Source organism: Oryza sativa, chromosome 5, assembly GCF_034140825.1.
Source record: "Oryza sativa Japonica Group chromosome 5, ASM3414082v1".
Taxonomy (NCBI): Eukaryota; Viridiplantae; Streptophyta; class Magnoliopsida; order Poales; family Poaceae; genus Oryza; species Oryza sativa.
The window spans coordinates 21,400,277-21,415,467 of record NC_089039.1 but is presented as its reverse complement, the minus strand read 5'-3'; the positions used below and the strand labels follow the sequence as shown (position 1 = coordinate 21,415,467).

Genomic DNA, 15,191 nt, shown 5'->3' with positions numbered 1-15,191 from the left:
AACACATGACAAAATTAATTAAGTAATAGGCCTATAGAGGAGCAAAGTGGTGGCGGTTGATGAGACATCTAAAAACTATTAATAAAACACCAAATAGAATCCTAATGACGATTAAAAGGAAGGACGACGGGCATGTCGTGAAGCAATCAGTCAGGGACTTCTAGAAAGTAAAAAAATAAACCCCAATGATAATCATATTTTATTTTTAAAATCTCAATTACAATAAAAAAGAGAGGCAGCGGGTGGGTCGTATAGGAGTACGATGGTAGAGCCGCCGATGGTTGGTGGGTCTTCTAGAAAGTAAAAAATGAATTCCAACGATAGTTATGTTCGATTTTTATAATCCCAATGATAATAAAGATTACGCGGCGGATATGTCGTAAAGGAGTATAGTGGCAGCGTTTGACGAGATTTCTAAAAATTATAAAAAAAACATGGAACCCAACGAGACAATAAAACTCTAAAAACTATAAGGTTCAATTTTAAAAGTTCAGGCTTCTAAAAAGTAAAAAAAATAAACCCTAATGATAATTATGTTTGATTTTAAGATCTCAATGATAATAAAGAAGGACGGCAACGGGCGAGTCGTAGAGGAGTACAGTAACAAAGTTGCTGACGTTTTGGCGGAACTTCAGGAAAGTAAAAAAAAAGAAACTTCTAGAAAGTAAAAAAATGAACCTAAAAAAGAAACCCAACAGGACAATAAACTCTATAAGTTTTTAGATCCAATTTTTAAAGGTTACAAGAAGAATGAATAGAAACAGTGGTAGATCGAGCAAGCTAATAAAAAAATAATATGACAGAAGTAAGGGGTAGCAACTGATGTGTCTTTTAAAAACTATAAAATTAGAAACACGAGGATGATAAAGTTTGGTCTTTTAAAATCTTAAGACAACGAGATAACTATTTAATAAATTTTAAGTAAAATCATATTAGAAAATATATAATTTTATATGGGTGCTAGCCGTGCAATTACGCGGGCCACCCAGCTAGTTGGATTTTAATTAAACTCTCAAAGAACATCCCTTGTTATTTGCATGTCACTCAAATACTTATAAACAAATTAAAAATAATCTAAGAAGATTTCTTAAGATGTGATATATCCTTTCACAAACATGCAAGTTAAAATTCTATCCTTTGTAAGTTGTAATAAAGAAAAAACTATAGCTAGTTAAGATGTATTCGTAGTTAAATTCTTCACGTTTGTAAAATGATATATCACATATTAATCTATTGGGTTAATCTTTTTTAAAACTTTTTTCATAACCGTTTAAGTGACATACAAATAACGATGACGATGAGATATTTCCTCAAGAGTTTAGAATGGTTTCCCAAATATTCATGAAGTGAGATGCTATTTGGAATATATACATATACGTGTATTTTACATGAGAGACTCTTTACAGCAAGTCAGCAACCGGGCATATATAATAATTATTTAAGTATATCACGCATAGGTTCACTGTCACGTACTGACTTACAGTGCTACACCTGAGCATCCCCTGGAGGAGGATGAGGAGGCAACGGCTGATCCGGCGCGTGCGATCCGACTTGAGCAGGAGCAGGAAAAGCGGCAGCGACCTGCGGCTGCGGGTTCAGTGCTCGTCCGTCCCCTCCTTGCTGTGGCGGCGCCGGCGGGGCAGAAACAGGAGGAGACAACTGGGCGGCCGGGTGGCCCATCGCGATCCCGGCCGCCGGCGTCGGCTGCTGCTCTCCCGGCTTTGGCGTCCGTACTGCCTCGTTGCGTTGCCCGCGGAGCGTGACGTAGGAGGCGATCCCGAGCGCCGTGGCGGCGAGGGCCAGCACGGCCGCGCCCGCGAAGATGCCGTCCTTGAGGACGTAGCACTAGCACACCGGCGCCGTGTCCCTCGCCACGTTGGCGTTCCACGCCGCGCCCACCACGAACAGCACCCACGCGACCCCCGCCGCTATCCTGCACGTACACGTACGGCCCCACGCGATCAGCTACGTACGCACGAGGTGATCGATATAACCAAACGGGAAGCGGATCCTCTGACTTTGGCTCCAAAGTCACGGTTGTGCAGTTAGCATTGTATCAACCGTTGAAACAATGAGACGACGACGGTGACACGGTGGCCGGCTTGTGGGATCGGCGGCCGGTTGCATCATGTACCATGAGACGACGGCGCAGACGATGCCGACGATCCGCTTGGTCTCGGACGGGATGGCGCGGGACTTGCAGCAGCCGCAGCAGCCGCCGACGGCCGTCACGGTGATCTGCGCCATCAGAAGGAAGATGGCCGCGCAGATCCCCAGCGCGAACGACGGGTTCTGTGGGTACAGGCACTCGTCGCCGATCAGCAATACGTCCGAAATCTGCAACAAATCATTCCCCGTTTGTCACGCATGCTCACTGGAGTCACTAATCACTAATTACGCTCATCAGTCATCACATGTATATCAGAGAACGGAGATATCTAAAGAACATGCATGCATCTTAGCGCAGTATGCTCACAATGATCTTTGTGCCCTCGGCGGAGAACCCCAGGATGGCGCTCAGCACCCCCAGGGGCCCGACGATCGCCGACACGATGGCCACCGTCTTGTCCATTTTTCCCGGCCACCCTCCTCCCTCGTCTTGGTGCGTTTATATACAGAGCTTTTTAGCTAGCTCGGGCACACTACTGGAGAAGTGGGACTTTAGTTCCGGTTTGCAACCCCTTTATTCCCGGGTTGCAAACCGGGACCCCGAATCCGGTACTAAAGATGTCCAAAATAATCGGGACTAAAGATCCATGAATTGACATCACAAATTCATCTATGAATTGACATCACAAAATCATCCGCAACTTGACAGAAACATTAAAAAATCATCCACAAATTTACATCACAAAATCATCAATAAATACACAGAAACATCTAAAAATCATTCACAGAAACATCTAAAAATCATTCACAAATTTACATCACAAAATCAACCCAAAAATCAACACAAAATCATCACAAAGTCATCGATCCCCTCCGGCTTGCCCGCCACCTGCCACCTCCTCTCCGTGTGCGCCGCCGTCGGCTGCCTCCCTTCGGCGCGCCCGCTGCACGTGCGCATCCGTGCGCGCCGCCGCCCGTACCGCCGCCCTCCCTCCCTGCCTCCCGCGCGCCCCCGGCCATCTGCCGCTGCTTGCGCCGACAACGTCGAGGGGAAGAGGGATCGATGAAAGAGAGTGGACGAGAGGAGTGGAGGGAGGATTGGAGGAAGAGTGTAGAAAGAAGATAAGGAAGAGAGAGAGCGCGAGAGATGGGGATGACGCAGGAATAGAGATATTTATTCCCGATTGGTATCATCAATCAGGATTAAAGATCTATCTCCCGGTTGGTGTTACCAACCAATCTTTAGTCCCGGTTGGTGTTACTAACCGGGACTAAAGATCAAAAAATACCTATGGCTTTAAAACTGGGACTAAAAATGTTTTTACTTCCCATTCCTACTTAAACCGGGACTAATGATGTTTTTACTTCCTGTTCCTACTCGAATTGGGACTAATATTATTTTTACCTGACCCAGCAAAGATAACTTATGCAGTAGTGGCACACGCTGATCGCTGATCGCATTTCGATCGAGGCATGCGGCCGTAATTTCTCCGTGGATATCCGTTTAAGCAAGTTTGGCTGCAGCCTACAGGCACTATGGACAGCTGCGTCTTTGTTTACAGGTTTACACCGACCCTGCCGGCACGGTAACTTGTATCTATATGGCTGCATCGATAATTTGCTGCGATGTGCTTACAAACATACTAGACTGGAGCAAATATTGAGATATCGACTTGGAGCTCAATTATTTCTATTTGAACATCTACGTTCCGCCTTGGTAGTCGGCAGATCTTGACATGGTTTTTGGATGTTTGGTCCTATTAATTCCATGTTTTCTTTGGGGGTACTAATTCCATGCTATATTGTTTTCCTTAGTTCACTACTAAAGCCGTTATTGTCGCAGCTGCTACCGCCGTCGCTGCAGCCAAAGCCACCATCACCACCGTCGCTCCCGCCACTTGATGCCAGCCACCGCCATCTCCGCTCATGCTGTCCCCAGGCGGACTGAGCGGATCTGCCACTCCCGTGGCATCGTGGTAGATCCGCTTGGTATGAGGCCACCGCCACTTGCCATTCCTGAATTGGGTGGATCTGCTGCCCTCGTAAGTGCCAGCGGTGGATCCGCTTAGTCCGAGGCCGCCACTGCTGCTCCCGTCGTCCAGTCCACTGCTCATCGTCGCAACTGCCTAGCCTGAGCCTGAGGCTGGACCGAAGTGGGAGGGAGAGAGGGGAGGGGGGAAGTAGGGGAGATGAGTGGGAAATGGGAAGAGAAGAGAGGAGAGAAAAGGGGAGAGGAGAGATAAAGGGGAGGTGGGGAGGCCAGACGCGCTGAGAGAAATAAAGAGTGGACGAGGGGTTGTTGCCGAACTGCACACGGAGGAGAGAAACTCTTGCTTGTGAAAATCCATTTTTGTAGCGGGACCTCTTAAGCGAAAATAGGCTATTTACGAAAATTGATTTTTGCAGGCGGGCCTTAACCAAACCGAACATCACCCAAATATTTTTACATAGATGTTTCTTTAGCTTGTCTAAGATAAAATAAGGGATGCGGCGTGTAGTAGTGAGTCAAGATGACCGGTTGGTAGACAGGCTGAGGCACATATTGGTGGCCCAACGTATACATGCTACTAGTGTGATATCGTCGGAAAAGAAGGATTTCATGTTGGTTGTCCTAGCCAAAGCATGGTCAACCCGTCGCCGAAGCCTCCATGGCTGATGAGAACATCACCTCCTTTCAATACGCATGAGGCTAAGAGATGGAGACCCACCTCGTTATCTAGGAGCAGGCCGCATTAAAATCGTCTCCTAGCCTCATTTAGACTATGTTTTCAATGTTCTACATATGTATGAAAAGCTAACGAGAACACCTTTCCAATGGGTCTGGTCTCACGTCAAGACTCCTTATAAGTCTATGGGAATCATTTAAGCAAGAGAGCGTCCAGAATCTGCCCAGGTGCTGCGTCACCGTCTTTAGGCTCATTGGGCCGAGTATCGTGTCGGAGTCCATTAGGGACGTATCCAGGGGGTTCTAGGTCGATCCTAGAACCTATTTAATCAATAGCCGTCATTGAATTAGGGTTAGGTTTTGCTTTGATTATATATTCTGTCATTGTAGTTTCGCTGCTAAATCGTTTCATGGAATCCTAACTTGTGAGATTCATCTTAAATTCGCAATATATTCAGATTGCATCTTCTACTCTCTTACCTATGTTCTTGATTCGCTTGCAAGAGATAGTCTTATTGGCGAGGTCAACAGTTGTTTGACTCGGGTGATAACCAATGGAGGGGTGGTGTGCTAATTGCGAGTGGTTCGGTCATCCTGATTGAAGCCTTTTAATCATTAACGTCGAGTTTCCACAATCGATTTATTAGCGGAAGATCGGGACCCTAATCCTCATCAATGGCTTAGTGGGTAGCAGCCTGGCTGACACAAAAAATATGAGATATGTGTGGACGGCCTGTGATGTAAGATGTTTACAATGAATTTGACACCTTTATAGAGAGTTTAAATTTGAAAACATAATATTATATCCTTTCTAACTTTGATCATATTTTTAGCAAAATTATTTAGAGATAAAAACGAGTGTAAGAGTATCAACAGGTTTTATTCTACCACGCGGTAGGCCCGTCTAAATATACTTGGCCAAAAGGCCCGCAACCCGATGGTATGGTTCACGGCACGAAGATTTGGCCCGACCTAGGCACGACACGACCCGACTGTTATCTGGCTCGTGCCAGCCCAACCCGACCAATGGGTCATGCCTGGGCCTCTTCCTCGGCATGATAGGCCGGCCCGGCACGGTCCAGCCCAACGATTAGGGAGGCAAAATATACTTATTACAGCCATGTAAGGCACGACTCAAAGAAATAAGGGACGCAAAGTGCACTTATTTCCAACCATATAAAACACGGCCCAAGAGATGAGGGAGGTAAAATAGACTTATTCTAAGGCGAGCACGATGAGCTGCTTGTGCATTCATACCAGCACGGTACGACCCGCGCCTTATTGGGTCATGTCTAGGCTGCATTTATAGCCTGTGGGCTGACCCGGCACGACATAAAAAGTATGCCGGGCCGTGCCAGCAACCAGCCCGACATGCTTTGAGCCGTGCCCTAAAGTATGCCGGGCCGTGCCCTAGATGGGGCTGTGATCGGAAACGATTTGGTATCGTGAGATACTGATACCTCGAGATACTTTTTATTGAACTGAAGCAAACCTCGTACAAATAATTTCAGATTCCGTGGCCTGTGCAGCATGAGAAAATCAAATAAAACTTACCGGGAGATCGTCCCGCCATTGTCGACGAAAGAATCACCATCGCTAGCAGCAGCAGAATCTGGAGCAAGAAACTTGTCGTGTTCATCTTAATTAATTATAGCTAGCTAATTTAATTTGTCTAGGAAATTTGTTGTGATTCAGCTTTCAGAATAACGAAGCACAAGTGCAGGACAAAGTCGATTAGAGGAATTTTTGAAGTCCAGGGCATCGACAGAGATGGGCAAAACCACAACATGCTGCAGTTCAGTGCCATTGTGCCAATACCAGGGATGTTTCGAGTCACTTGTTTATATGATGGATGTATTTTTCAGCCGGCCAAACTCAGGGTCAACTGGTGGATTCTTTGGCTTTAATTTGTGGCGTTCGTTTTCCGTGCACTAATTAAACAGTTACGGCGACTTGGCAGCTTAACTATTTTCTTCGTTGTCATTCTAAAAAAGGGCATGTAATAGTCGGCGACTAACTGTACTACTACTCCCTTCAACCCAAATATTTAGAGTGATTATACCGTACTTAATAAGGTATCAAGAGTTTCCCCCGTAATATTTGGTAACTCCGGTATTAACAGGTACTATCAAATTTATACTAAAAATTTTTATACATCTCACTACTACATAAAGATTTTTCTGTACGAAAAGCCCTATCTTTCACACATCTTTTATGAAACTTTAGGACATATCGGGCAGAAAAATCTATATCAATTATTTTGTACTAATGAGCACTATAAATATAAGGGATTTCTTCTATAAACATAGAAGTAGTAAACAACCAAACGTACGAAGAATGCCAATGATCACATACGGGGAGTAGACAACTAAACATATGACGGGTGGCCTAATAACTATCCATCTAAGTGATATATATACCACATAGTGAATTTTTGACTGACCTGTGTACTGAATCAAGAGCGCGTTGCATTGTGGTGGATTATGACTCTACGCTGACAATGACATCAACCTGCCACTTCAAAATGCCTCTAAAAGTTGCTTTATGGAAACAGTCAAAGTATATGAGCTGAACACACCCACAGTTTACAGAGAAATTTTAGTCCAAACAAACAAAGTTGTGTCGTCACTGGTGACCAATATAACCAGGGATTGATTCTCTTCTGCATCATTTGGCTGTCTATACTTGTGAATCTGGCGGCGGCGGGAACTGCGGTTGGCCCATCGCGACCCCGGCCAGCGGCGGCTGCTTGGCCGGCGCCTCGTCGGCCTGCCTGCGGAGCATGACGTAGGACGTGATCCCGGAAGCCGTGGCAGCGAGTGCCAGCACGGCCGCGCCAGCAAAGATTCCGTCCTTGACGACGTAGCAGTCGTTGTTCACCACCGCGCCCATCCCGAACAGAAACCACGCGATCCCCGCCGCTATCCTGCATATCCGCTCCCACGCACGCTCGATCAGTTTCGGCATGAATCACGGTTCGTCGAGTATAACCACACCGTACCGGCGGTGATATCGGCGGTGACTAACCATGACATGACAGCGCAGATGACGCCGATTATCCGCTTGGTCTCCGACGGGATGGACCGGGACTTGCAGCAGCCGCAGCAGCCGCCGACGGCCGACACGGTGATCTGCGCTAACAGCAGGAAGACGGCCGCGCAGACCCCCAGCGCGGTCGCGGGGTTCTCCGGGTACAGGCACTTGCCGCCGACCAGTATATCGGTCACCTGCAACAACATCGTTGGCCGTCGTCATACACACTGATACCACTACTCGCGCATGCACCGCAGCAAGCTCATTTTTGCACATGTTGTACAAGGAAAGACATCGGTAGTGTGCTTACAGTGATCTTTGTGCCCTCGGCGGAGAACCCCAGGATGGCGCTCAGCAACCCCAGGGACCCGACAACCGCGGAGACGATGATCGTCGTCTTGTCCATTTTCCCGGCCATTCTTCTCCCAAGTCTTCCCAAGCCTTGCCTTGTGTGCGTGACTGCGTCGGTCTTTATAAACAGCGAACGAGCTGCCCCACTTCTACGATGTCACCAGATTTACGCCAGCACGCGATTGGGAGGAAGCTGGTAACGAAACAGGCTTGCTTAGGCAAAAGTTGGCAGGGGCTGTTGACAGATGCGGGTGTCTTTGTTTACATCGAGCATGCAGCCGGCACGGTAACTTGTATCGACCAATCAAATTGCTGTGCTGTGCTTACAATTTACAAAACGGTACGTTCTATTGTTATTCCCAAGAAAAGCGATGTTCACGAATTCACAAGCCGACAATCGGTTTTAGCATCGGAAGAGAATTCTCACAGTAGGAGAGCTAAGTGTGTATATCAGGGAAAACTCTATTCATCCAAAAGATATTCCCTCATTTTTACATGTCACTTAAAAGTTATCAATTTTTTTTTAAAAAATAGTATGATAGATTAATATGTGACATGTCACTTCATAAACATGCATATTTAAATTCAACTTATACAAGTAGAAACAAAAATAATAAATTTGACTACGAATAAAACACGTAATTCATGGTCATATTTGTTATTTTTGTTTCGAATTGTATAAGTCGAATTTTAACTTGCATGTTTGTGAAATTGATATATCTTCATAATTTTTTAAAATTTTTTGATTACTTTTTTAATGCTATGCACAAAACAACCGGATGTCGGACAAAAAATCCACTTCCGCATATCGGCTCAAATAATGGGATGGTTTCACGTTACTCGGCCCAGCCGAAGCATAGTTGGGCCCTGTCGAGCCACCACAATATGGACTTTGTTTCGGCCCACTAAACGAACATTACTTTGTTTCGGATGGTTCATTCCTCATGATTGATATCGGACGGTGCAAAAGAATTGTGGTGATGTGGAAGTGTAGGAAAGCAGGAAAATACCATTAAATTACACTAAGTGGGGATGATTTGTATAGATTTATAGGATTACTTGCTAATCTATGTGATTTGTCTTAGCTTTTAATTTCACTAAGTGGCGATGATTTGTATAGGTTTATAGGATTACTTGCTAATCTATGTGATTTGTCTTAGCTTTTAATTTAGGTGTGATCATCTTCTTAGAGGAGGGGTTTATAGATTCACAACCCCAGATTTACTCAAAACACATACTCCGTAATCGTCGATAGGTTTTAATTAAGACCTTACCAAATTTTAATGGTGTTAGGTGAGTGGAAGGTTTTAAATCTATCAAAATTTTTTGGTAGAGATCGATAAGGTTCCATCTTTTCTAATTTATTTACATACTAAATTTGAATAATGGTAATTGTTGATGGGAGCAAGTACTACTTCAAAGTGATAATTATTTAAGATAAAGTTTAAATCGTACTAGAAAACAACTATTTTAGGATGATGAAAGTACATGCCAAATGCGTTGTACGAGAAACGCAACATCACAAATCACAAACCAGCTCGTAAAATGGGTGTGTTTAGTTCACACTAAAATTGAAAGTTTGGTTGAAATTGAAACGATGTGACGGAAAAGTTGGAAGTTTGTGTATGTAGTAAAGTTTAGATGTGGTGGAAAAGTTAAAAGTTTGAAAAAAAAGTTTAGAACTAAACTCGGCCATAGTCACTTAATTTCCAAACTTAAGAAAGCTAGCATGTACTACTACACAGTACGTGCATGTATCTCATATACACAGAAAGCACGACACAAACTTTATGACTACACCCTTTGGTTCGAGTCACAGGGTGACACCATGACATATATACTGAGGTCACGGTACTACACCTGTGCGCATGGGAAACGTTGCTGGTTCGGCGCCTGCCATCCATAATAGCCTTGAGCAGAAGCAGGTGCCGCGAATTGCTGGTTCGGTGCTTGCCCGTACCACCCACCTTGTGGCGGCAAAGTAGCCGGATGAGCGAACGGCAGCTGGTTCGGCGGCGGCGCTTGACTGGCACCGATTCCCTGAGCCGGCACAGGAACCAGAAGAGGATTAGGATACACCGGCTGGAACGCGATGACCATCGGGACCACGATCGCGGCGTGGGCTCATCATCATCGTACTCCGGCTCTGGCCTCGTGCGGAGCATGAGGTACGTAGGAGGTGACCCCGAGCACCATGGAGATGAGGACCAGCGTAGACGCCCTCGTGGATCTTGTCGCAATCCGAATCCTCGACCGCGGCGTGCAGGAGCAACACAAACACAATCACCGGCACTATCCTGCACGCAACGCAAAAAACGCGGCGCTTGCCGTGTATGCATGTGACGTAGCAACGATGCATCCCATGATCGATCAGAGCGCGTGTGACGATGGGTCACTCACCATGAGGTGATGGCGCAGACGACCTGCACCGTCTCGGAGAGGATGCAGCAGCTGCGGCAGCCATGGCGACGTGTGTTATCATTAGGAAGATGACCGCGCAGATGCCCAGCTTGACCGCTGCTGATCTCGACGAGCCGTGGTCAACTTAACACTGATCACTACTAAAAAATAATTTTTAGCAACGTTGGTCTTTTATTTTTCCAGACGGGTATGACCATTAGAGCCAAATAGCCGCCTACAAAAATACAAATCAGAGTGAAACCTGCTGCCTGCCCGCGAAAATCCATTTTCGCAAACGGACCACTTAAACGGTCCGCCTGCAAAAATACATTTCATTTATGCAAGCGGATCTCTTATGTGGTCCACCTGCGAAAATACATAGCGAATATAAATAGAGGCTACATACCCTAGATTTTTTCTAAGTCCTCTTTCTCTCGCCTCTCTCCCGGACCTCTCCCCTCCCCTAACCTCTCCTCCTCTCCCCGGCGCTGACGGCAGCGTAGGGTGCACGGCGGCTACCGTTGAAGGCGGCGGCGGAGGGCGGTGGACGGCGGCCGGCGGCGCTCCCCTCCCTTGCTCCCTCCCAGATCTGGCCTGAGGGGGGCGGGGGGAGGGCGGTGGCCACGCGTGCGGCGGCGGCGGAGGGCAGCGGCTACCGGTGGAGGCGGCGGCGGAGGGCGGCAGCTACCGGCGGGAGGCGGAAGGTGGTGGCGGGCAGTGGCGGAGGTGGGCGGCAGCGGCTCTCGGTCCCTCCCTCCCTCCCAGATCTGGCCTGAGGGGGGTGGGGGAAGGGCGGTGGCCGGCGATGCTCCCCTCCCTCGCTCCCTCCCAGATTTGGCCTGAGAGGGGGCGGGAGGAGGGCGGTGGCCACGCGTGCGGCGGCGGCGGCAGCGGGAGGTTGGCGGCGGCGGGAGGAAGGGGGCCATGACGATGTCAGTAGAGGAGGAACCGATGGCCTGGTCAGCGCGCAAGGAGAGGAGCAGCCGGCCAAGAGGAGCAAACGGCCAAGAGGAGCGGCGGCGGCTCTGGGCACCAACTTCCTTCCCCCCAGACGCCGGCGGCGGAGGAGAAGCCGACAGTGGCGGCAGCGCAGACAGCACCGGCCGCTCCACTCCCAAAGCTGGACGGAAGAGGGGAACCGGCCGACAGTGGCAAAGGCAGCGCTCCCCTCGCTCTCGGGCAGCGGCACCGGACGGAGGTGGAGAGCCGTCGGTCGGAGGGGGATGCCGGCGCCGGCGGCGTCGCCAGCGGGTAGCACCGGATTTTTTTTTGTTCCCCTGCTTTATTTTTGCAGGCGGGCCACGGACCCGCCTACGAAAATCACCTATTTTCACAGACGATGGGATAGCGGTGGATGACTCCCCCGCCTACGAAAACCGTTTTTTGCCGCCTGTGAAAACTATTTTTCTAGTAGTGGATGCCGCCGGTGTCCAGAAACATCACGAACGCGATCACCACCGCAATCCTGTACTATCACGCAGTATGGTGCACACACATACGTGGCGGAGTGGCGGGCGAGCGGCGGCTCCTGGCGCAGAGAGAAGATAAAACCGAAAGGGAAGAAGAGAAAAAAGAGTAGAGAAGAAGATTGCTGACTAGGATTGTTTACTCCATATTTTTTTTTCTTACTTACATGTGGGCTCTACATATTTTTTTATTTTTTCTGATTAGGATGCCACGTCAGCGAAACCATGCATCTATACTACTTGGAACTTTTTTTTGACGGTTTTATATAGTTAAGGGATACACATTTCTGGTATTGCAGTTAGGAGATCTCAGACAGACTCGGCGTACAATTGGGGGACCTTAGGTGAACTTATTCCTTTATTCTACCACGCGATTGAACCATGTAAATATAGTTGTCCAAAAAAGGCCCGCAGCCCGATGGTATGGCCCACGGCACAAAGATTTGGCCTGGTCTAGGCACGACACGACCCTGTCAGGCTCGTGCCGGCCTGACTCAACCAATGGGTTGTGCTTGGGCCTCTTTCTCGGCACGACAGGCTTGCCCAGCACGGCCCAACCCAACGAGTAGGGAGGCAAAACAGATTTATTCCAGTTATATAAGGTACGACTCAAAGAAATAAGGGACACAAAATGCACTTATTTTCAACCATATAAACACGGCCCAAAAAGATGAGTGAAGCAAAATAGACTTATTCTAAGGCGAGCACGATGGGCTAATCGTGGTTTCGTATCGGCACGATACGACCCGCACCTTATTGGGTTGTGTCTGGGCTGCATTTATAGCCTGTGGGTTGACCCGGCACGACACGAAGAGTATATCGGCCGTGCCAGCCCGACATGCTTTGGGCCGTGCCCTAGATGTGCCTGGGCTGAGGTCGTGCTGGGTGGCCCATTTGGCTGTCTATACATGTGAAGCCTGCGGCGGCAGGAACTGCGGTTGGCCCATCGCGACCCCGGCCAGCGGCGGCTTCTTGGCCGGCGCCTCGTCGGCTTGCGTTCGGAGCATGACGTAGGACGTGATCCCGAACGCCGTGGCAGCGAGGGCCAGCACGGCCGCGCCAGCAAAGATTCCGCGCTTGACGACGTAGCAGTCCGGCATGGTTGCCCCCTTGCCCTCTATGTTCACCACCGCGCCCACCCCGAACAGAAACCACGCGATCCCGCTATCCTGCATATCCGCTCCCACGCACGCTCGATCAGTTTCGGCATGAATCACGGTTCGCCGAGTATAACCACACCGTACCTGCGGTGATATCGGTGGTGACTAACCATGACATGACGGCGCAGACGACGCCGATGATCCGCTTGGTCTCCGACGGGATGGACCGGCCGGACATGCAGCAGCCGCAGCAGCCGCCGACGGCCGACACGGTGATCTGCACTAACAGCAGGAAGACGGCCGCGCAGACCCCCAGCTCGGCTGCGGGGTTCTGCGGGTACAGGCACTCGCCGCGCGCGCCGACCAGTACATCGGTCGCCTGCAACAACATCGTTTGCCGTCGTCATACACCGATACCACTACTCGCGCATGCACCGCAGCAAGCTCATTTTCGCACATGTTGTACAAGGAAAGACATCGGTAGTGTGCTTACAGTGATCTTTGTAACCTCGGCGGAGAACCCCAGGATGGCGCTCAGCAACCCCAGGGACCCGACAACCGCGGAGGCGATGATCGTCGTCTTGTCCATTTTCCCCGCCATTCTTCTCCCAAGTCTTCCCAAGGCTTGCCGTGTGTGCGTCACTGCGTCGGTCTTCATTAACAGCGAATGAGCTGCCGCACTACTACTACTGTCACCCCATTTACGAAAACTAGCTGGGTGGCCCGCGCAATTACGCGGCTAGCATCTATATAAAATTATATATTTTTTAAGTATGATTTTACTTAAAATTTATTAAATAGTTATCTCGTTGTCTTAAGATTTTGAAAAACCAAATCTTATCATCGTCGTGTTTCTAATTTTGTAGTTTTTAAAAGACACATCAGTTGATACCTCTTACTTATGTCATATTATTTTTTATTAGCTTGCTCTATCTATCGCTGTTTCTATTTATTCTCCTTGGAACTTTTAAAAATTGGATCTAAAAACTATTAGAGTTCATTTTCCTGTTGGGCTTATTTTTAATAATTTCTAGAAGTCCCGTCAAACGCTGCTATTATACTCCTCTACAACCGTCCACTGCATCTTCTCTTTATTATCATTGCTATTTTAAAAATTAAACATAAGTATCGTTTAGGTTCATTTTTTTTACTTTCTAGAAGTTTCGCCAAAACGTCAACGCTTTGTCACTGTACTCCTCTACGGCTCGTCCGCTGTCGTCCTTCTTTATTGTCATTGAGATTTTAAAATCAAACATAATTATCATTGGGGATTATTTTTTTTTTACCTTTTAGAAGCCCGTACCTTTAAAAATTGAACCTTATAGTTTTTAAAGTTTTGTTGTCTCGTTGGGTTTTATGTTTTTTTATAATTTTTAGAAATCCCATCAAACACTACCATATACTCCTCTACGACCCGTCCGCCGCATAATCTTTATTGTCATTGGGATTGTAAAAATTAAACATAACTATCGTTGAAATTCATTTTTTACTTTCTATAAGACCGACCAACCATCAGCGGCTCTACCATTGCACTCCTATACGACCCGTCCGTTGCCTCTCATTTTTATTGTAATTGAGATTTTAAAAATCAAATATAATTATCATTGAAGTTTATTTTTTTTACTTTTTAGAAGTCCCGCCAACCGCCTTGACTGATTACTTCACGACATGCCTGTCGTATTTCCTTTTAATCGTCAATAGGATTCTATTTGGTGTTTTATTAGTAGTTTTTAGATGTCTCATCAACCGCCACCACTCTCCTCCTCTATAGGTATGTTACTTAATTAATCTCATCATGTGTTTTAGATGGTCTTTTCTTTTAATAGTCTTATTTTTTTATCACCAATTTCAGTTATTTATAAATTGTATTCCTAGTTGAAATCTTTTTTTCCTAATTTCAGAATTTATTTTATTTATTATTATGTTCTTTTGATTTTTTATTTTTTATTTTCAATTCAGTTGTTTCAAAATTATATTCCTATTTTTATTCCGAATATTATTTAATCTACTATTGGGTTCTTATATGTATTTTTATTTCAATATTGCTTATATTTAATTCCTAATTTA

At 47.0% G+C, this 15,191-nt stretch overlaps 2 protein-coding genes and 1 pseudogene across 2 annotated transcripts; all 3 read right to left on the bottom strand.

Annotated features, from left to right (window-relative positions):
* Positions 1-1,485: 1,485 nt before the first annotated feature.
* Positions 1,486-2,572, bottom strand: LOC4338894 (protein VASCULATURE COMPLEXITY AND CONNECTIVITY-like; annotated as a pseudogene).
* A 4,703-nt stretch (positions 2,573-7,275) lies between these two features.
* LOC9269376 (protein VASCULATURE COMPLEXITY AND CONNECTIVITY) lies at positions 7,276-8,251 on the bottom strand. The gene is made up of 3 exons (XM_015783063.3): positions 8,118-8,251; positions 7,802-8,001; positions 7,276-7,700 (listed from the first exon to the last, which is right to left on the bottom strand). The coding sequence occupies exons 1-3, from the start codon at positions 8,223-8,225 to the stop codon at positions 7,454-7,456; spliced, it is 555 nt and encodes a 184-aa protein (XP_015638549.1). The 5' UTR covers positions 8,226-8,251; the 3' UTR covers positions 7,276-7,453.
* Positions 8,252-12,592: 4,341 nt separating this feature from the next.
* LOC107276176 (protein MODIFYING WALL LIGNIN-2) lies at positions 12,593-13,792 on the bottom strand. The gene is made up of 3 exons (XM_066310374.1): positions 13,618-13,792; positions 13,295-13,503; positions 12,593-13,188 (listed from the first exon to the last, which is right to left on the bottom strand). Exons 1-3 carry the CDS (start codon positions 13,780-13,782, stop codon positions 12,927-12,929), a joined length of 636 nt encoding a protein of 211 aa, XP_066166471.1. The 5' UTR covers positions 13,783-13,792; the 3' UTR covers positions 12,593-12,926.
* Between the last annotated feature and the right edge of the window lie 1,399 nt (positions 13,793-15,191).

What these genes read in the sequence shown, in the direction of transcription:
- LOC9269376 (XM_015783063.3), bottom strand. Translation starts at nt 8,225, where the DNA reads ATGGCCGGGAAAATGGACAAGACGACGATCATCGTCTCCGCGGTTGTC. An exon ending in CCGAGGGCACAAAGATCACT is followed by an intron (nt 8,002 to 8,117) that starts GTAAGCACACTA and finishes ATGTTGTTGCAG; the next exon opens with GTGACCGATATACTGGTCGG. An exon ending in ATCTGCGCTGTCATGTCATG is followed by an intron (nt 7,701 to 7,801) that starts GTTAGTCACCGC and finishes GCGGATATGCAG; the next exon opens with GATAGCGGCGGGGATCGCGT.
- LOC107276176 (XM_066310374.1), bottom strand. Translation starts at nt 13,782, where the DNA reads ATGAAGACCGACGCAGTGACGCACACACGGCAAGCCTTGGGAAGACTT. An exon ending in CCGAGGTTACAAAGATCACT is followed by an intron (nt 13,504 to 13,617) that starts GTAAGCACACTA and finishes ATGTTGTTGCAG; the next exon opens with GCGACCGATGTACTGGTCGG. An exon ending in GTCTGCGCCGTCATGTCATG is followed by an intron (nt 13,189 to 13,294) that starts GTTAGTCACCAC and finishes TATGCAGGATAG; the next exon opens with CGGGATCGCGTGGTTTCTGT.